Source organism: Triplophysa dalaica, chromosome 17 (assembly GCF_015846415.1).
Source record: "Triplophysa dalaica isolate WHDGS20190420 chromosome 17, ASM1584641v1, whole genome shotgun sequence".
Lineage (NCBI taxonomy): Eukaryota > Metazoa > Chordata > Actinopteri > Cypriniformes > Nemacheilidae > Triplophysa > Triplophysa dalaica.
The window spans coordinates 6,740,353-6,763,518 of NC_079558.1; the positions used below are offsets into that span (position 1 = coordinate 6,740,353).

At 37.3% G+C, this 23,166-nt stretch overlaps 1 protein-coding gene across 1 annotated transcript; it reads left to right on the forward strand.

Annotated features, from left to right (window-relative positions):
• Positions 1-1,738: 1,738 nt before the first annotated feature.
• On the forward strand, positions 1,739-6,280 carry myoz1b (myozenin 1b). The gene is made up of 6 exons (XM_056771827.1): positions 1,739-1,864; positions 2,566-2,662; positions 3,967-4,133; positions 4,806-4,890; positions 5,034-5,217; positions 5,753-6,280. The coding sequence occupies exons 2-6, from the start codon at positions 2,575-2,577 to the stop codon at positions 5,982-5,984; spliced, it is 756 nt and encodes a 251-aa protein (XP_056627805.1). The 5' UTR covers positions 1,739-1,864; positions 2,566-2,574; the 3' UTR covers positions 5,985-6,280.
• The last annotated feature ends 16,886 nt before the right edge of the window (positions 6,281-23,166 follow it).

Below are 23,166 nucleotides of genomic sequence, written 5' to 3' on the forward strand. Positions count from 1 at the left end.
TGTTAGTTCAGATCTCATGTGCTTTACAATACATACAGTTAACATGTTTGCAGAACCATAGCATGAAATAGCACAGTCACTACTTGTTATAGGAACTACATGAAAGGCACTTATGTCTGATAACAATCATGTACATGGGGCCACAAGGAAATTAAGTGATAGCACTGAATTACGTTTGTAGTTTGCCACAAGAAAAAAGGGATGTTGGGTTAGAAAACTGTTTATGATGAAATCCTATTGTGTTAGTAGATACTTAAGGCCAGAATCATTGTAGATTTGAGTACAAATGATACAGAATGTTCTTAAATATATTGATTTGATAAGGTCGGATGGACTACATTTATTTGATAAAGGACACGCAATAATCATAACAGCCTCTGAGTGGCGCTGTATCACGTCTTACAACATGCCTTTTTAATGCATCTCTGTCAACAAACAATCCCAGGGGTAAAAGAAGACAAATATTACAAAGTTACAAAATTAGAAAAATATCATATGAATGAAACAACGTTGCAGTTTTAGAGAGTACTTAGGTCGCACTTAAAATCTTTACAAAAAAGTCCTTAGCGCCCTGAAATTACACTACATTTACACTAAATTACCAAGTAAAATAAAGAAGTTGATCAAACGTTTTTGATCTGTTACATTATTTTCGAAATTATGAAAACCAAATATATGTGCATAATGTAGAAAAAACAAAGGAAGATACACAAATCATTCCAAAACAAAGATGATAAAATGATTTTTCTTCAGCATCATAAAAATGAACATATATCTGGTCAACATCTGGAAACATGTGTCTTTCACATAAGGCTTGGTAGGATAAAAAGATGAAGTAATATATAAGATATGTCCTTAATCTGTTTGTTACTAAATATATACAGGGCAGAGTCCACACTTTTTCATGGAATATTATCAATTTGCCAGTAGGACACAATATTTCTCTTAAATCATTCTCCTTAAATTCATTGCACTTTAAAAGATCTTATTAAAATCAGCTCTGAACTAATCTATGACTCAGCCACTGTATGACACTGTATAACAATAAGTATATGTTGTAAATCAAACACATTTTCACACCCACATTAAAGAAGTGGTCGTTCTACTGGTGTGAACTTTAATGCTTTAACTCTGTAATCCTACCTCCACTCCTAATCGATCTGCCTTCTGACCCTTCTAGGCTCTATCCCCTCACGGTCATATGTCACAAGTATCAGGTGCTAACTTTAGACACAGGTCTGTGTTTCCATCGGGAGCCACATTCCGTCAATCTGTAACCCTGCTGGTGATAACCGGTAATGCAGCTGCCCTGTCCTGTCTGGGGGCAAGAATTGGACTACAAAACAAACACATACCTACTGTATTTTTCTTTAGATTTGCAATATGATCAATTAAACTAGTGGTTAACTACAATAAGGTCAAGTATAAGTTTCATGATGTGACATGTCACCTGCTGACCCAAACACTGAAGTCATACGTTGAAACGGGTAAGTTGACTGGCATTAGACAGGCATTACATAAAGAAAAAAAGAAAGTCAAACTAATTTTTATTGTCCAGATTTTTATACAATATAAATGTAAAAAATATTTGCTAGAGAAGGACCACCACTCTGGCCTGCCCAAAGCTCTCTAGAGCACACTGAAGTAAACCCCCTCCCAAACCCTTCACCCCCACTCCCGAAAGATCTGCTATCTCAAATGCTGCTAGGATTTCACTCTTCCTGGGATGTAGAAGAGAGCAGCAGTTACTGGTATACTGGATAACCTAAAGGAATTGGATTAACATAAAACTGTACTCCTGGGAACCTTGGTTTTCTCTGAAATTCTTGTTGTGGTTTGTGAAACATTGATTGTTCTATCTCAGGTAAGAGGGATGATTGTGTTGTTTGAGTATTTTGATGTGAAAAAATGCAGGCTGTAAAAATTATGATTAGCTATTAATCTGGTATTAGGCGGATGGAAGGAGTTGATGGCATCTTAGGATAGTATATCATTGTTATACACTTTTTAAATGGCAAGTCTATGTTTCAATTGCATGCTTTTACTAAATCAAATGTTTAGTATGTATTTATTAACATACATATATAATATCATTAAAATAATTTAATTGTAGAAATAATAAAACACACACACATACACATGCACACAGAACCACTTCAACTCTGCTATTTCAATGTAAATATAAGGCTCCTAAATATAACTAAAAGTTGACTTTAAGTTAAAACTGTTGTTAACTGTACCTCAAACTAATAGTTTTACGTTTCTTAAAAAAGTGTTTAATATGCGTTCTCTTATTCAGGTTTACCATGGTTCAGCAGCATGCATGTCTATAAGGTACAGCAGTGTATTTCAGGAATTTGCTGACTAGTTGCGTACCGTGGATTTATTTAGTTTGCGACAACAGAAATACCCCTCTTCGCAACAAGAGACCAGTGTCTCACACACGGCTTTTGCTTAGTTTCTTCTTAAAATATTTGTTCAAGTTTTACCCATTGGCCGTCATAAACAGTCTTCAGTGTTTGTGTAAAAAAACTACATGACACAAATTATTTATTTCATCCCCAGATTGCAATCATGCCTGGCTCTGGAACACCTGCTCCGCCTAACAAGAGGAAGCAGTCTTCTAAAATCATCACAGACCTTTCAAAAATCTCACAGTATGGTCAGTGGTGAATATTCATGCACAAACATACATAGTTTATATAAACAGCATGTATACATAGTGTTAGGTACTCTGTTTTACTCTCAGTAATGATCAGATGAGTGTTGTAAATGTCAAACTTAATGACCAAAGCCCTTATTGGTGTCCGCTATCAACTTAGTGCAACTTATTACTAGCAATACCAAACAGTCCCCAGGCTCTCACTAACTTTCTCTGTGTGCAAAACCCCACGGAGGAACGCTTAATTAAAGCATAACCTTTAAAAATAAAAATACACACACTTGACACAATGGCGCAGTTGTTGCACGAGTGTAAGAATTATTTGTGTGTGAATGGATCTCAGTTATGATGCTTCCACCATATTATGAAAACCATTGTCATGAGCGGTTAGCCTAAAGAGTCTATGGCTTGCCAATTATTAGTCTATATAAAGAGAAATTTCAAAGGCTTCACAGCTCTCTTGTAATGAACACCTCAGTGTTCAGATGATGTGTGCACGGCCGTCTGAACGTCGCTAAGTCTTATTACATCTTAGCTCATCCGTCTGGCACAGACCTCATAATGGCAGTCTGTTTATATGTTAAAATTCTTGCAGCTAGCATTTCAGAGCCAATTAAATTAACAACTCAACTATTGCCAATAGTAAGAGCTGTTCAACAGATTTTTCTTTCGTCTATTTTAGTCCCGTCTGTCTCAGAAGTGTGCACACAAGGGGTGACAGTGTGATTCATGATATGTAAAATCAGTGAAACTCGTGAAGTCTTAAACGAAACAAGCTATAATTGTCGTGGTCAGAAGCTTGATATGAAAACTTCAATAATGTAAAGTAGAGTACATGTTGTGAAACCCAGGCATCTGCAAAAATCTGACACATTTTTTTTTTTAAGTTAACAAACCTCTGACCTTAGTGCATACACAAGCTTTAGTTTTGTAAAGATATCAAATCAATGACACAAACATGCAAAACTCTGAGGTTTTTTATTCCCACTCAGTTCACATAAGCACACACATGTACACACACACACACAAAACTTTTGATGCTGGCCAAGAGTTGATTTATAAGGCAATGCAAACAATTCTCAGCACAGCATCCTTATTGTCTGTGTCAGATGTGGCTTGACTTCATTTTAAAGGGCTAAACTGAACAGTAATATGTATAAATAAAGAGAAAGACCGCACGGTGTCTATCCTGTAAAATGGATAAGATCATACATTTCGCGTTTCAAAAATATGAGAGATATGTTTTAGATTATATTTATCATCAATCTGTCTTTCCCCTGTCCCATCATTTTAATCTTGAGCAGATCAGGAAGATGAGAAAGCTGAAACCGAACTGGACCTTGGGACCAAAATCAAGGCCCCTAAAGACGTTATGTTGGAGGAACTGTCCCTCATGAAAAACAAGGGCTCCAAAATGTTTCAGATGAGACAGCAAAGGGTGGAGAAATTCATCATCAGTGCCGAGAACCAGGTCAGGAAAAGCAGCATGAGAGTGACAATAGCTAATACAAGATAACGTTTCATAGAATGACTGTTGTGCACAGAAAATAATAATCTGGAGGGGTAGTATAAATAGTTAGTTTAGTGGTCCTTGCTGAAATGCAGATGGGTGGGCATCAACTGTAAAAGATTATTGCCTCAAGTCCAAAAAGTGAAGGGGTGTGGTACATTATATAGACCATGACCATGTGAAGCATTTACTGTTTAATGGGGATAATGTACGGTTAGATAGTAAATATAACAAAATAACGACACGAAGTCGAAAGGTTTGATTTACTCTGAAGGAGTTTATTTGGCAATAATCTCGCTTGCGTGGCTCTTTCGCAAATAAATCAAAACAACAACCTTGAAGTATTGATTTGAGTTGAAATTATTTTCTATTTTCAAAAGAAAGATAATAAGCACTCTCAGAGAAAAAAAAATGCAACCTCAGTTGCGATTGACCAGAGCAGAGTATTACAAAAAGCATTTAAATAAATAATTAAACATCTTTTTGTAAAAAAACTGATTTACATTTACTCTGTGATGTTTTGATCGAAATAGCAACTAAATATTTTTTTGGCAGATTAAGCATTACCTAGCACCAGATACTGCTGATAAAAACAAAGCATCCATTTTTGTTTCTTATGCATATACTGTATAGCAAAACCTGCAGGTCCTAGCTCCTCCTCTGGGCTGTGAGATGCCAACTCCACCTGCTCCATCTCCCAAACCTGATCCACCTCAAGGTACATCTCACATTAAACAGGTTTATGCGACATGTAAACTGACTTGTTTTCAACAGGCTGAAAAGAATATTGTGAGATTTTTGTAAAATAAATAGTAACAGGCAAACATGTGGGATATGCTTCTTTAATCATCTCTTCGGCAGAGGAAGTAAATACTGAGGCAGAGAAGGAAGAGAAGGAAGAGAGAAGACGCGAGTATGCTAAAGCATACGTATCGCCATGGGAACACGCTATGAAAAATGATGAGGCACTTAAAGAAACCATGAAGTTTAAAATGCCAGGGCCTCAAGTTCACGAGGACCTTCCCAAATACAAAAGCTTCAACAAGTACTATTATATTTATATTTTATTAAGTTCCATTTGCACCTCCTTAAAGGGAAACTTGACCCAAAAATGAAAATTCTGTCATGATTTACTCACCTTTCGAATTGTTCAAAATCTTTAGAAATGTCTTTGTCCTGATGAACACAGAGAAAGATATTGGGAAGAATGCTTATAACCAAACAGATCTTGTCCCCCGTTTACTCCCATGGTAGTTAAATAACATAGTTCAGCTCATTTTGAAGAATGTAGGACAGCAAATAGTTCTGGGGCACTTTTGACTACCATTGTATTTTTTCCTACTATGGGAGTCAATGGGAGGCAAAATCTGTCTGGTTTTAAGCATTCTTCCAAATATCCTTCTCCGTGTTCATCAGAACAACAAAATGTATACAGATTGGGAACAACTGGAAGGTGAGTAAATTATGACAGAATTTTCATTTTTGGGCGAAATATCCCTATAAAAATAAAAACGTACAGCAGATGCACATGAGAACCATACCTTGCATTTAACCCTCTCACCTGTTTGTTTTTCCATAAGAACGGCTCTTCCTTTCGGAGGAATTGAAAAGGCATCTCTTGTGACCTTTGAGACCCCTGAGGTCAACGTCACCAAAGAGGAACCTCTGCCTGAGTCTACTATGCAGTATAACCTTTGCAGTCGGCCTTCTTTCAACCGCACTCCAATTGGCTGGGCATGCAATGAGGAACACAGCCACATCAACATCGAATTGGATACCTTACCCTTTGACGGAGAAACTGATGACCTTTGAGAAATCAGCCTGTCATATGCTGAATAACGCAGACATGTACATACTTACATTATGGCTAATGCATTAATGTATACACACATGTACACACAGACAAATAGGGACCTTATGCACTTTTACTCACAGCTGGCAAAGAAAGAACTATAGCAAATTAGTATTTATTTACATGAGAGGCTTATAACTGTTGGCAGTAGTTAGCACATTGTTTTGTGTGCTGTTCTCACGTATGAAAACCCATTTCCTGCAATGACCCTATAATGATAGACATTACAGTGGGATAGACATAAAAAGTTCAAATGATCTCATCACAATAAACCTTAATCCCTAAAGAGAATGTATGGTCTGATTTCTCATTCAAAAGTACAAACAGCTTGTGTATTGTATCGTGCATCGTATGTTTATCAGTGTTAACTCCTTATTTAGGAAATGGCCTTTGTGTTCTTAAACAAATATTTTACGTTCACCTGTTGAGCATCCAACTGTTTTTTTTTTTACAGAAAATGATCATAGTAAGAAAATTAAGGATTTTCATACTGTCGATGTCTGTACCGGCCCTTTAAAATAGATCTAAAATCTGACTCTTTTCATGTTACATAATCTCATATTTGGATGAATTATAATTTATATTTATAAAAAACAATGTTTACCGCGTTCCACTGTTATAAATAAAATAATAATGTAATATACAATAAAGCAACACATGCAATATTTTGTCTTTCTCAACAAAACCTTTAATAGTTTGATTTAATTTTACGTCCTGTTTGAGCTCCATTCCTGTAATGAAGGCACATGCCGTTGTTTTCTTTTTGTTTCATTATGACCTAATAATTTTGGATTCCGGACACGCCGAAATGATTTATTTAGGATTCATTGTTCCCCACAAGAAGCCAGAATCGATTACGTAATCGTTCTCGGACGCACAGTTGTCACCGCCTCCACCAGATGGCAGCGATGGGTTTATCGTACCTCGAAACACTTATCGCGAGAACTGTATGTATTAGCAGCGTTGCCATCGCGAGATCTTCACACATATGCTGTGGCGCTGGATGGCGCTGGTGAAGATTTGGGAATGTGCGCACAGATTTCGTCCAGGTTCATCTGAGCTTGGACAGGACGCGAGTCTGACTGCATCTGTGCGGTGATAGAAAGGTGAGTAGGCACACTTTAAACTTCGTCAAGGAGCGAAAAAGTAGACATGTCATCATGTTTAAACTGTTACTTGATGATCTCCAGCGGTGTTCCAGATGTGTCGGTTGTGATGTAAATTTGCTTGACATCAGTGTCCATGCGTTTCCATGCTTTAAGCTTGGACCATTCAAAACAGTATGTCCTCTTAACCGATATGGTCACTGTGAATGTATAGCTATCGTTGCCATTGGCACCTTCATCTCGGCATCCTTAACATTTCCAATAACCATTACTTCGCGCTTTTACTTACTGCGCTTTTAACAATAGTTGTTCATTCATTACAGTAATGCCTCACGTTAGACTTAGTATTGGATTTTTATTCTAGTTGTTTTCTCTTTACAAGTAAATTTACAATAAAACTATTTCCCCCTGCAGTTGTCATTGACAGGCTGGCGTGGACAGCACATGGTCGATGTGGTTGCATTTTATGTGATTAAATTAATCTCGTCCTCTCAGTCGGCTAGCGGACTCATCGCCTGTGTTACTGTGTTAGGTGCCTATATAAACGCATTTTGGGGCAGCAAATGCATGTTCACGAGCATCTTTAGTTGATTTACAACATGCTCGTGATGTCCGAAATACACGTGCGTGTTGAGTCACAACCTTGAGCGTCAGCAGGCACATATTTCATCTGCACATGATGCACTGAATAAATGGACCATTGAAAAAGTTAATTCAGGTGAAGACTGGTTTATTTATCAGTGTTCATTGTGCTGTTTTGTCTTGTTTTAGAATTCACACATCTAGTAAACATTTTTTTATTTAAGTTGCTTAATTATAATTATTAACAATCAGACGTAAATGCTGAAAAAATATTCAGTTTTGCATATGAAACATTGCACACATTTCACACATTCATAATCTGTTTTTGTGTACCATGCACACAACAGATGCTCATATCAGCAGTGACATCACTTATGACGTTTGGTTTTAGATTTACAGCTGTTTGGTTATATTAGATTGAGAGAAACAAACTCCATTGAAACTGAAAATGCAAAGGATGATTTCAGATGCAGACGCATTATGGGTAAAAAAACATATTTATACACTAAACTAGACGCTTCTGTGTTATGCAACATTCATTTTCATGTATATAATTATATTTTTTATGAAAAATACTGGTTACGCCAATTGGTACTATCCAGTTACACCACTTGATCATGTTGCTTCTACTGCCAAAGACCATTGTTTGTCTAATACATTAACACTGGAAATCATGATGCTCAAGCATGATGGTCAACAAGTAAAGCTGAAGTGGTTTTACTTTTCTTCATGCTGAAAACAGAACCAGATTTACAGCTGTTTGGTTATTATTGATTGAGATAAACAAATTCCATTGCTACTGAATGCAAAGTAAATAATGATTTCAGACGCAGTGCCTTTTGTTTCTATTTGTTTGCCGGTTTCATCACATTAAAGGCATATAATTATGTCAATGACGGTCGTTCTGTGTAAGAGCTGCTTAGGCCATTAGAAGTCCCTTGTGCTTTTATACACTACATGAGTGGCCCTCATGGCGGTCATCAGTCAAAAGGTTTTCCGCTCTCCACTGAGAGAAGTGGCGCGTTGTGTTGGTAAAAGCATGAGAAAATGAAATGAGGGGCTCTCGGTGGCCATGTAACCTTTTTGGCTGATTTCATCATGCGGCTCAGGTTGTAGTTCTTACACAACGTGATTGCAAAGCTGTTTTAAAGCCCCACTCCGAGCACGTCATCCTGAGTGTTTACTGCTGGGGCGGGGGGTTTAGAAAAGATTGGATTTTTATCAGCTTGTGCGATTATATTTCTTCTCTGAGGCAAAGTGGAGATGCTTTGTGGTATTTTACATGAACATTTAAATTTAGTCATTTTGCAGACGCTTTTATCCAAAGCGACTTACAGAGAGTTCAGGGAGCGATAAAGCGATATCTCATACAGGAGCAATAATACAATAGGTGCTAAAACCAAGTTACTTGTTTCCACAAAAGCCAGAAGAATATCTGTTGAGAGAAAGAGTTTTTTTTCTTCTTCTTTCATTTGCCTGTCAAGTTTTCACAGAAGAGATAAGTTTTAATTAGTTTTTTTGTAGTATTTGGCTAGGTTGTTTAAAGGTAGAAGTGTAGATGATGGTCATAGAGCCGATTTTTTTTCTCTCCGTCTCTTCTTCAAAACATTATGGCCCGGTTTCACGGACCGAGTTTAAGGCTAGTCCCAGACTAAAATGAATGTGTGACCTGTTTTAACAGAATATAATTGTCCAGAAATATCTTAAAATAAATCAGTGCCATTGTTTGTCTTGAGGTGCACACCAGTTATGTTTTGTTCTAAAGCATTTTTATAAAAGTGACATAAATATCTTAATTCAACTAAAGCTGGCCTCAGACTACAGGGTTTTTAAAATCCTGACCGAATAAGAAATCTGGTTGCAGCACACATAAGGAGAATCTTGACAGATTCTCTTATTTAAAATCCTAAACATGCTCATACTAAAAGATTTAAAACTCTTGGTGCATCATAAACTACAGGAGAAAATTAAGAATATTGTACCAGTGGATGCACGCATCACGTCATCCGCTCAGCAAGAACTGAATGTAAACGGTAATGTATTTGTTATGACATGAAGACATCTAGTAGTGGTCAAGCATTCATTTAGACGTAATAATAATTTGCTCTGTAAATAATTGTGAAAACTTCACTTATGTGATATATTTTTTGTTTATCACATACATGTTTTACTGCTGTAACTGTTTTACCAGATTTATTTAAAAACATCTTTTGCCTTTGAAAATGTCTAAAAGGATGAAAAAAAGCAATTTCCCCAGTGAAAACTTTATTTATTTTTGGATGTGATGTAAATTAAATGATTACCATTGGTGTTTCGTTCGATGATATAAATACAATAATATCAACATCTCTGCATTTTATTTTAGACTGATACTTCAACATGTGGTTGTTTTGTTCTTTTGCTTGTCTTGTATAGGCTATATAACAAATCACTGGACATGGTGTCATCTAGTGGATTTTCCTGAATAACACGCACAATTACTTGATATTTCACAATTCCTTATGACAACAACAAATTTTAAAGTTTAACTATCGAGACAACTAGAGACATGGTAAATTTGTACTCTACATAGATCATAAACCATTAAAATTGGTTAAGAAATATAAACATGCTAGTGCTTTAAACTCTTTCACTGCCATTGACAAGTTATCTCATCATTAAAAATAAATGGTTCCCCGCCAAAGACGAGTTAATACGGCAATCAGTGTTTTTACTGTTTTACAGCAGGTGGCACTATTACACACCTTTGGGAATAAGTACAGAATCCCAGAACCTAGAACATATATGTTTTAGCGGTTTTTAATGATTGTTCTGAGTGTAATCTGGACGGAATCTGTGACAAAAAACGTTAATTATCTCAGCTGTTTAATCAAAGTGATGCATTTTTGAAGAAACCTACCCACATCTACAGACTGATAAAGAACGAAGAAATGAAGAAAGAAGAATACGGTTTCTTTTGTTTGAAAGCTGAGACTCTGTTCTTTCATTTGAAATATTGTTTGTCCATAAATCTTTACAGAAAATTTACTGTGACCCATTAAAGTTGGGTGAAAATGTTAAAAAACCCTGGCGTAGGGTGGCAACTTTTTTTAAAGAGGCTGGATGCGAATGAGTTAATATCAAAAAAGCTCAGCTTTCCCATTCACTTCTATGGGTTTAGTGGGGTTCTGCCTTACCTAATATGGCGGCGCCATTGACTCATCGCAGCGAAGTGTCTATTATGTCTATGGTCATAAGGATTTTGAAGACCGGGAAATTTTGAAGAGGGAACATAGAAAGTTTGCAGTGCAAGAAATAAACCTGAAGAATATAATTACAGTTGGAACGGATAGTTTGTTTTATTATTATATATATATATATATACTTGGGTGGGAGATATTTCTGGTTCACACTCTTAACACAGTAGGTGACAATAATGCACCTTAACGTTGCTGCAGCAACAAGAAGAAGCAGCAGCTCGTATTAACATCTGTGTAAAACAAACAATACAGTGGGAATGGTGTAAGGACAGCTCGAAGGACGCATTATAGAGGTATTTGTTCGGTTTACATTTTAACAAGATGTTCCTACATCTCTGCTATCCATCACACTGCAGCAGCTGTCATGGTTGACATTTTAAAGTTCTGTCATTCACCTCCGTCATCTTGCAGTTTTGACTCTATTGGCTGTTGTGAAAGTACCGACATCATCATCCCGAATGAAAATCCCAAATATCAAATATGTTTGATATGATCGGGGTCGTCACGATTTTTCTCAGAGCAGATCAGGAGGTGTAAGATTTGATAAGTGAAGGTCTCACATTACGTGATAATCTGGACCGAACATCCAACCTGTTCGAGGCCATGGATACGATTTTTTCAAAGATTCTCGGGAGGAGAAATCTGGGTGAAATCTGGCCGTGAATCCTGTCGTCTGAGGCTACCTTTAGGCATAGTCCTGACTCCTGGTTTAAGATAAACCATGTCTGTAAAACCGGGCCTTTGTTTATTAAATGGTGATGCTCTAAAATGGATCTCATAGCAATTCAACAAAACAACAAATTGTATATGCTTATATTGCTGTTATTGAATATATATTTATAAGCACGATTTGGAATACATTTCGGTTTCGCAAATTGGTAGTTTCATCACATATTGGATTGATATGGTTCGATTTGAGGCTGTGTTGTGTTTTTTTCCCGATCTAAATAGTCGTCTTCATTTTTCCAAGCAAGTGTAACAAAACCAAATGATCATACGTATCATTTGTGCCATTTTCTTCATGTGACATATAGTCGGTGTCAATCTGATTGAAATGCTTCTAAATCTAGGCAGGGCTGGAGATAGAGAGTGAGATAGTAAAAGTTAAGAGGTGACACAGCATCTTGAGTGGTCTCTCTCTCTCTCTCTCTCACTCTCTCTCCTCCCTCCCTGTGTCCTTGACACCTTGTATTCTCTTCTCTTTTGTCTGCTAATAACACATTGTTGCTTTAATGTTCCATTTTCAAAATGGCTAAATACACAGCTGAGTTACAGTTTGAAGTACACACCAAAGTAATTTTACAGACAGGGTTGTCCTACAGTAGGTAAAGTGTTTGATTTCTGGAGATTTCTGAATGAGACACAGAGCTTCATTGCTTCAGACGCATTTGATGTGGATTTCACTAAAACTGGTCTTTGAGAGTGTCCATTTGTAGTGTGTGGGCTATTACCCAGAAGTCCATGCAGTGAAGACTAGATTTGGAGGAGGATGATGAGGGCTGAGGGAGCCATATGAAACAAGGCCCATCTTAACTTAATTAACACCTTGTTTAAATAGTTAAATTATACTGGCCACACTTTCATATTCTTTTGTTCAACAGCCTCTTAGTTATTTAAGCAATATTCTGGAAAGATAAGGTTATATCAACGCAAACAAAGCTTTTCTTCCATTACTGATTGGTTTGCGCACAATTCATAGAAATGGCTAGAAAAATACCGTTATTTGACTGCATTCATCCAGGGACACCCAGCCTCCTGCAAGGGGTCCTCAGAAAAAGTTTGATTAAAGGGGTCATTTGACTTTAGATGTAATACATTGTGTATACACGATTTAAGGTTAAAAACCACTGGATTTTCCACGTACCGTGCATGCTTGTATCTCCTCTTTGCTCCGCCTCCTCTGAAACGCACTGATATTTTACAAAGCTCATCGCTCTGAAAAGCGAGGTGTGCTATGACCAGTTCACTAGTGCGTAGTGATTGGTCGAATACTGCATGGAAATGTAACGCCTCTTACCATATTCAGAACATCAGGCTGAGCCGGCGACGGTACAATGAGATTTACAAGACCGCTCACCTTACCTGCGTTTAGATTTGGGTGGTCTTAGTCAAATCGTGTTACGAATTGACGTAGATTCGCCGGGATGTGATTACACGAGGCGTTTCAGGCAGATCTGGGTGAGCATTTGCTTCAAGATAAAATACATATTTTGTTCCGACACTTAAATTTTTGCAATTTTACGTGTCTAATATATGCATGGGCAACTTATCGCACACCAAATACAAAGAAAGACACATATTTCCGGGCGAATCACCCCTTTAACAAAAGACTTTGTTGAAAATTTCAACATTACATTTACATTTTATCCAAAGCGACTTACATTGCTTTATCCTATACATTTTACATAGGTATTTGCAATCCCCTGGGATCGAACCCACAACCTTGTGTTGTCAACGCAATGCTCTTATCACTGAGCTACAGGAAAACATGTCTATGTTCATCTAAGTTCGTCTGTGTTCTAAAATTTATTTTCAAGAGTTGAGGTTTTCTATTGACTAGTGTCGTCCTTTGATGATTAACATTCATGATACACAGAACTCCTATCGAATTAGATTTTTGGGTGGGCGGAGCTGTCAGCTGCGATGTCACAGAAATAAAAATGTTTCTAAAGTCGAATTTTTTTGCTAGTTGTGCATTACAGTCGCGGGTGGTTAGGACAGAATAATGGAAAAGATCTGTTTTTTTGTGTGTCGGGGCGTCATATAACATTACGGCACATTTGTTTAAAAAATGTTTCATGTATTTAATGCTTTTTCCATTATGTGTGGGCTCCTAGTCGTTACTTTATTAATGTAGTGATGCATAATGTTAAAGCTGAAATGCTGCCATTCAAAATTCATTCTACATGTAGAGGCATAACATATTTTCCTGTGTGAATGAGTTTTGTGATACATTATAAGGGCCATTTCAGAAACAATAGGCAGAACCTCTTCACGAGAGTCATGTAATTGAAGCGGTGTCTGCCAGAGCCAAATTACTTCGGCTATATACATGAAGTAATAATGGTGTTCTCACTTCTCATAGTTCTTCTTGACGGGCTTGTTCTCCGCAGAAGTTAGAAAGCATTGAAGAAAGTCCGGAGTGAACTCGGGTCCTTCCCATTGTCGGCTATGTCTATTTGGGGCAACACATAACCCACTTACTGAGAAACCACATTCTGCCTCCTGTATTATGTTTTGAAGGATAGGGCCAGACAGAAGAGAGACCAGAACTCTCATGCAGAGCTGTTGTGTAAGATCTGTTCTCTATCATCTACATTCTGGGTCGGATCATGTTTTACCACGGCTTGAAGACTCCCGTCTTTGAGTTTGCACTTGGGCTCGGTTTGCGGTCCGCTACGGGAAACTGGAGATGATGTTGCGGTTTGGATACTGACCATATGCCACAGGAGCTTTAATTTGTATTCACTACAGAGTGAACATGATCCTGGTTTGAGGCTTCCGTTTTTTCCAGGGAGCTGAAAGAAAATAGAGCGAGATGGTTGAGAGGTGATGTTGAAAGTGTCAGTCTCCTGCCACCTGCTGAGGCCGCTTTTCTAATGACTCTCTCGCTATCGCACCGTTGACATGGTAACCTGTGTCGTTTCAGAGGGTGTGACCTCCCCGTCCATCTATGTGCTTTTTTAATCTAATTAGATGGTGCAGACATCGATGCTTAAGATCAAGATGGCAAACACTAAAGGGATTGTTCTTCCCAAAATGAAAATTGTTTCATAAATGACTCACCCTCTTGTCATTTCCAACCTGTATGACTTTCTTCTGCAGAACACAAAAGAAGATATTTTGAAGAATGATGGTAACCGAACCTTGGCGGTACCCATTGACTTGCATTGGTTTTGTGTCCATACAATAAAATGCAGTTCAGTTTTGCTTTTTTGCGAAGATTTGGACGCACATCTTTGCTAGACAATTCCACATACTTGATTCAAGTCAGCCAGGGTCGATGCTCATGGAACTGTGTGCGCATCGGTTTCAGTCCGTGGCGTATCGCTAATGGGACAAATGCCAGTAAAGATCGGACACGAGAACATTTGCACCTTAATTCATTTTTCCTGATTCCGTGCACGGGATGAGTATTGATTCAGTCCAGGTGGGATATATGAACTCGCAGAAACAGAAAACATATCGACTGCCTCATTTCAGACAAAATCAATTTGTGTAATATGACAAGCAAAAGAGCAATGGGGCAGATGGGCATTGAGTTAAGAAAAAAACGAAGCCGATATGATTTTCCTGTTCAAATGTCACAAGCTACAGAGAAGTGTGGTTCATGTGGTAATAAAGCACGGTTGCTTTATTGATATGCTTTTTCTGTTTTGTCAACTAAATAGGGACGGGTTAACATTGTGTTGACAGTTTGTTGTCAGATTTTTAGTAGAGATGCACCGATTGCAATTTTCTTTGCCTATTCTGATTTCCGAAATTATTATAAGTGAAACCTGCCGATTCTGATTTTTGCCGATTTTAAATCCACAAACTATAATTGACAGTATATATAAAAACATTAACTTTTCTTCAATACACATTTTTTCATATTTTTTTTAACATTACATAAATTGTTGAACATTACAATTTCCCTAAATACAGTTATACAACCTGCATTAAATTACAGAATCTTCTCTTGCCCAAATAACTCTTAAATTGAAGAACTGTGACTGAAAATAAGTATAAATAATAAAATATAACTAAACTTAATCACTTAATCTACCTTTTTCATCTTTTTACTTTCACAAATGTCTAAACTAGCAATAAAATACTTAAACTATATTCTTGTGAGATTTTTTTCACGTCGTGTTCAATGTCATTTTACCTCAGTGAAATGACCAAAGTTTTAACGTAAGACAATTAACCGGGTTGAATGGAATTTACATTTGTTTTACACACAGTGAAGGACTTCAACATTTAGCATGTGTTAGAGTTTAGCATCACAGTTAGCATGTAGTACATACCCGAAGTAGACGGAGCAACGAATGTGAACTACTGGACAGTCAAAAATTGTCTTTGCACTACATGATGTGTGTTCGCACGCGCAGAGACTTGCGCAGTTCGGTGGAATCACACAGTCATGAGCGTAAATGAGCCGTGAAAGACAGCCATCTTGCAAGGATCGTTTACTTGCGTATTTGACATTTGGAATCGGCAAGACCTGAGACTGACCAGCCGGTCACCGGACACGGCCGACCTTGAGAAAACCGGCAGATTCCAGTTTCTGACCGGTCAATCGGTGAACCTCTAATTTTTAGCTGTTGGGTTGTGAGGGCTGTGATTCCTTTCCTGGAAATTTTGTAAATATACCTTTAGATTTAAAATGTAGTGCAGTTGTGTGAACTGACATTATGTTAAACTGGACCTACACTGTAAAAACACCCAGTAATTTTACAGATTTTTCACATATTTTTTAAATATTTCCAAATAATATAAAAACTGTTAAAGTGCAGCAAAAGCTGTTATTTTACGCTATATTTTTGGCGGCCCAGGTGTCTAAAAATTTCTGTGTAGCTGTTTTTTTTCATATAACAACACGTCTAAAAAAATATGATCAGGGTCACATAACACTGAAATAAGTTGGCAGATTTTGATTTGAGAGAGATGGCACTGGTGCTACCAAGTTAGTTAGGTACCAAGTTAGTTAGGTACCAAGTTAATTTCCTTAATTTGGTAGTAATTTGGAGTCATGGGTTGAGGTATGAAAAAAGAATCACTAAATCGTCAATCAAATGTGTTTAAAACATTTATAAATCAATTAGAAACTAGTACATTTCCTTGTTCATGAATTAAATATTTTCATTGTATATGTAAATTCTCTTTTACGATCAATTTGTGTTTTGACGAACGTTTTACAAACAAAGTGTGCTTGAACGCAAGGAATTTATCTTCCAGCCTTCAGTGCATATACAGGTTAAAAAGGTGACAGGGCGCAGGTAACAAAACGTAAAAAATAAATATGTGAGAGACAATATACATTTGAAAAAAAGGACAATATTAAACCAAAGGACAATAGACAGTGTATAGTATGTACAGATGTGCTATATACAAATGATACTTTCAACACTTGACCATATTTCAAATCAAATCAAAATCAAATCCCTTTATTGTCACTCAACCATATACACAGGTGCAACAGTAGGTGAAAGACTTGGGTGCAGTTCCAACCAACATGGCAGTATGACAGATATTTCTTTTACACATTTACACAGTAAACATTTCTGCACAAGTTTTACACCAGAATACAAAAAATGACATGTAATATACATAATAATAATACACAGCAGCAAATGTACACAATGTGCGTAGTGTACACAGGATAATGACACAAAATTTGCAAATAACTAAATAAATAGCAGCGAATTTACACACAATGTGCGTAGTGTACAGTGATTGATATGTTTTGTGTATTACAGTAAGACAATGTATAGTTGTGCGTGCTAGTAGGGGATAAAGTGCAGTGCTAATGAGTAGATTGTGAAAGTCAAGAGTTTAAGAGTCCGACTGCTTGGGGAAAGAAGCTGACACGTAGCTTTGAATATATTTAAAGCACATCCTTCTTTAGGCTTATTTCTTCTTATAATTGTTGTTAACAACTCATATAAGAAAACACAATTCCTTAATATCAGTAAGTGTATTTGGGCCCGTCCGTTGTTGGTTGATGAACATTATGAACAGAGATCTTTAATATGCTGCTGCGCCTTTAAGAGCGTGCGCACTATACTGTAACACACATGCGTTTTGTTTCCCAACTGTTTGTTCACAAAACAAACTACCTTTAAAAGGATTCTTGTTAATATGGGAATTGAACGTAATTTTGTGTTTATATGTCCGTTTCTGAGTAAGAAGGCATGAAAGAGAACCAGTTTAGTATTTTGTGCTCTGACTCCCTTGGCGCACGCATATCTCACACAACCAGTGAGACCTGAAGGCTTTTAGTGATTATTCCTTATGATAGCTGCATTGATACACGTTTGGCTTTTATCAGTAGCGACTCACAAATTAATAGGATTTAACATGATGTGTAACGTTAACATTTTGTATGCCTTCAGTATTGTTAGAGAGCTTTATATAATAGTATAGTGCTTAAAGTTAAAACACATGTTTCCTGGATTAGCTTTACATGCATCTTTGCCATTTTGTACCTTAGAAAGGGGGAAATTCTTTTAAACTGTATGTGGTAAAACATATTTATTTTAGTTGCAAGATTTACCGCTACACTTATTTGCACTGTCGGTCCTTCCACTTCATCATGGCATTAAATGCGCCTCTTACACCTGCGCATTAGGCTACGTCTTTGGAGACGGGGGCACTTATATATATATAAGTGAATTGTTAAAGGAGAGGAGACAAAAATGAGTGACTGAATGCGCCACTTACGCAATATAATTTTTTTGCGTATTAAATTTATAATACGCAACAATTCTAAATTGTTCAGTTTGGCAGTCGCACTGCTGCGACCATTAAGAAAATCTTGACGCACTGGCAGTTAAAATAGTTGCAAAATGCAACCATTTGGTCGCAGTCTAGAGCCCTGTATTGTTTTATTTAATTTGGTCCTGAAACACTTTGATAAGACTTGATTGCTTTCTCAAAGCACCATTTCTTGCTTTTTCAAAACATATTATACATAGTATTAACATACTTGTACGCTGTTACCATCAGACACAAATACAAGGGCTTGCTATCGACATTGTAGCATCTGTGCCGTTATGAAAATTTTAATATTGCTTAAAGGGATTACCACAGTTGCATCCACGCTACACCAGCTGATCAAACACCATTGTTGAGATAGGCCTGTCAGAAAACCCAATTCTTTCACTGTGCACGTCAGCTCTGTACCCCTGCCAAAACATGCAAAACAGATTGTAGGATTCAAAGCTCTTTTCACGTGAATGGTTCTTGGGATCAATGAGCAATATCAAACGTGCACCAGGCCCTCTCGATAAAAAGACAAATCATAGTGGCAGATAAAGATTTTTTGTGATTTACAGAAACTCCGGGAAATGACGAAATGATCATGCTACTCATTAAGGGGTCAAGGTTTGACGGGTTTGTATGCTCTGGTTAGCCCCTACTGGTAGATGCTGTAACTACACTATCTGACTGCAAAAATGAATAAAAAATGTCACTTTATTGTCGGCCATATAAAAGAAGGGCTCCCAAGGAACACACAGATGGATGAAATGCACCTTAAATAAACAACAAGCAGCTTCGGATGAAAGCATTTGCCAAGTATGTGAATTTAAGTTATTAACTCTCCCCCGAAAAATGAAAATTCTCTCATGAATTACTCGCCCTCAGGTTGTTTGTCAACCTTAGGATCTTTGTATAGCTTCAAAACGCAAATTAAGATAGTTTTGAAGAGGTCAGGTTTCTTACTCCCCATAGACTGCAACGTAACCAAACTTCAAAGCGCTGAAAGTGAGTAAAGACATCGTTGAAATAATCCATGTCACTCCAATTGTTTAATTTGAATAATATAAAGCGACAAGGATACGATTTATGCGCAAACAAACAAAAATGCTGACTATATTCAATTATATTCCTGTCACCCGAGTTAGTTTCCAACGCGTGTTCACAGTGCGTATAGGCTCAACACCGCAGACACATGCTCACCAGAACCACGTGTTTTGAAGCTATATGGAGGTCCTAGGGTTGACGAATGACTTGAGAGTGAGTAATTCTTGACAGCATTTTCGACGGAGAGTCCCGTTAAAATTTCACTTTCTGACTTTTGTCTCTGTCGCCATCTCTGTTTGAAATATATTTTACATCCTTATCTTTCTGAAAATGTACCGAGAGCCATCAAAATTGAGTGAAAATGTTAAAAACCGCTAGCGTTGGCCTTTCAACATTTTTTTAAGGCTGGCGGGGAAAGAGTTAAAAGATAAGAAGAATTCTCTTTATTTAACTTGACTTATTTTATTTAAGCAAATGTGGTTTACTGTTCATCAACATGCCATTAAAATAAGCTTCTTAAAGAAGTTTTGCAGATCAGAGTCTTTAAAATAACGTAATGCAAAACTTGGGATAGCTGTATTGGAAGTAAACGTGCGGTGCGCGTAACACTGCAAACACTAGCGCTCAATGAGAAAGGCCAAATATAGTATATGAACAAGGTGCGCCATGCCATTGCAATAATTGGAAGTAATGCAATGCTAAATAGCTGCCTGGAGGCGCTCTTGCTAATACGTAAATAGCTGTCCGAAAGGCGGCACAGTGACATGACTTTTATTAACCTTTGACTTTGGGATATTGCTATAGATGCTCTCTCTGCGTGTTCTGGGTGAGAGCAACGCGAACTTGCTGCTTTCGTATGCATTGTAAAAATTAATTTTCGGACATTAAAATTTTATTACAACGGGCATACAATTAAAGCATACAATACAACTCGCTATTAGATATTACTCGTGGGATGTGTTTATCTATCTCAGCGCGCAGACATACAGACAAACACGGACAGAGACAGTTCAGAGTGTAATTAAGCGCACGGATATCAGTGCTGACAACCGGAAACCGCAATTCGCTTACACGTATTGAACCGTGGAGGTCGTACCGAAATGTTCAATATTTTATTGAGAATTGTGGCATCCCTAATTGACACAAATACTTCATTATATTATTACATAATAAATGACGAAAAGTGTTTGAACAACACTGCCATATTTTTGGACATCGCAATTCACGATAGTCGCCGGTGAAGGTCTTTGGAACGCTTGCCTTTAGCCAGTCAGCATTGTCGTCAAGTTTTTGCAACACAAAAGAGTGATTAATCACATGGCATTTATAGCTCAGATATTTGGCTCTGTTAAAGAATGCAGGTTCCTGCACCACTGAAACTGCCACTGAGATGAATGGGAATGTTAGTCCATAGTGTTCTCCAGGTATTATACACCTGCTATATCACGGAACACTTAAAGCTGCAGTAACGTCTTTTGTGCGTTATTGTGGAGTGGAGGCTTGAAGCAGAGGATAAATAACCGTGATCTGTTGTGTTGCATGGGCCGGGTTTTCTGCAAAGCAAGCAGCAGAAAGAGACGACAACAAGTCAGAAAGTGCTGGCTGGAGCAGAGCTGTGAAAGGTGTGCATGGGGCGATGGCAGCGTGCCGGCCAGAAAGAGGAGATGAATTTGGCAGGTGAGAGGAGATAGCGGAGAGAAGTGTAGACATGCAGAGGGATGAATGTCGGTAACTGGGTGGGGCAGTGAAGAGCAGGTCCAGCTAAGTATTGTGCAAGATTCTATGCATTTCAGTGCATTTTATAATGGGTTAAAGGGATCATCATTCATTCTCATGTTAAAGGGACATTTCACCCAAAAATGAAAATTCTGTCATTGTTTACTAGGGGTGTAACGGTAATTCGTAGTACGTTATTTCACTATGCAAAAATGAATGATGCGAGAGATGGGGATATTTTACTATATGATGTTTGATTCTATTCGTTGAGCAGTCAAGACACTACCTTCTCTGCGCCATGGCGTCACATATGCTTATCTGGCATGTCCGGCAAAGAGAAATCTCTCGGAGAAGAGGAAGCACAAGACGTAATCTGTATCTCCACATGGTTTAAAAAAGCGTCTTATTTTCCTTCACAATTGCTGGTAAAACACAGCAAACTTGAAGCGTGACTGCTGGCGAGTCACCCCGAAACTCATTTCAAAGGCAAGCGGAAACGTTTTTATTTGCCAATGTTAATTTATCTGCTAACGCGAAATGCATAAAGTCAGTCAAAAGAAAGAAGCCATCAGAGAAGTGATGAAGTGAGTTGAATGACATGCTAAAGATCGAGGCAACTCTGTAATTAGAATCATTGAAGAAATTTAATACAGTTTATGTAAATGTCTTTTTGAAAGATATTTCTCAGTCATAACTGTCTTAAGTGACGAAGATACGTGAGCCTATAGCATTTGAGTGTGAGCTCTGTCAGAGTGTTTAATTGGTTGAATGTACTGAATGAATACGCCCTTCACTCAACAAACAAGTCAATCGAGTCAAAATGAGACTGAATGAACTGGTACATGTCGTTCATGGTCTAATATTCTTAGTGTTACAACAATGCATATCCAGTAGTTAACTGTTTCTGAAAATAAAGGTAATGACCTGGTTTAATTAAATTCAAAGGTAAAGTAAATTATGTCAAAACAGTTCAATCTTTGTATGGAACATTTAATTACACCAATTAAATTAGTTAAACCAGATAGATTTTAGTAGATTAAATATAATGTAGATTTTGTCGACTACAGCTAAAATGATGGGGATGACTAAAACTAAATCCTTTTTTTTTGTCAAAAGACTTCAACTAAATTTGCTGTGAAAATTGCACATTCCTTTCAGTGACAAACCTGCTGTATAAAAGGTTTGGTTAAGCCTTGAAATGTAAAAATACTTTATTAAGTTTTATGTGCAACAAAAATAAACTTAAATTGTTAATATTTTGAAAATAAATGTTATTTGAATTTCATTTCAATTTTTTAGAAAAATATTGTGATACATATCGTATCGTGAACCCTGCATCAAGATATGTACCGAATTTTGAGCTGAGTGTATCATTACACCCCTATCATTTACACACTTTAAGGTTGTTCCAAACCTGTATGCATTTCTTTGTTCTGCTAAACACAAAGGAAGATATTTTGAAGAATTTCAGTAACCAGACAGATCTGATCCCCCATTTAAAACACTGACCATTTGTTGACTTCCATTGTATGGACACAAAACCACTGAGACATTTCTAAAAAAATCATCTTTTGTGTTCCACAGAAAAAAGGAAGTCACACAGGTTTTGAATGACATGAGGATGAATAAATGATGACAATTTTTTTATTTTTAGTTGGATTATCCCATGTCATACTCTGGGATCCAAACTCATGACTGTGGCATTGCTACCTCCATACAGGAAGACTGTAAAATATGGAGCGCTTTACGGATTTGTGTGTCGTCTATTCACAAGGGCATGCTAATCCTTTCTTTCCTCTTTAATTTTAGTTTGTGCTGCGATAGTGAGTGACGGAGATATGTGTGAACTTTGAGCGAATCCTTAATTATGCAAAAATAGGCTTTGTGTCTTAGAGCTCCGGTTTATCTGTTAAACATCTGTTAAACTTCGCCAGCACCTCAGTCCAACGCAACAGTCTAATGCTCCATCATGTCTGTGTACAGTTTGGCCT

Coding starts and splice junctions, on each gene's coding strand:
- myoz1b (XM_056771827.1), top strand. CDS start 2,575: ATGCCTGGCTCTGGAACACCTGCTCCGCCTAACAAGAGGAAGCAGTCT. Junction 2,663..3,966: donor TTCAAAAATCTCACAGTATG/GTCAGTGGTGAA, acceptor AATCTTGAGCAG/ATCAGGAAGATGAGAAAGCT. Junction 4,891..5,033: donor CAAACCTGATCCACCTCAAG/GTACATCTCACA, acceptor TCTCTTCGGCAG/AGGAAGTAAATACTGAGGCA.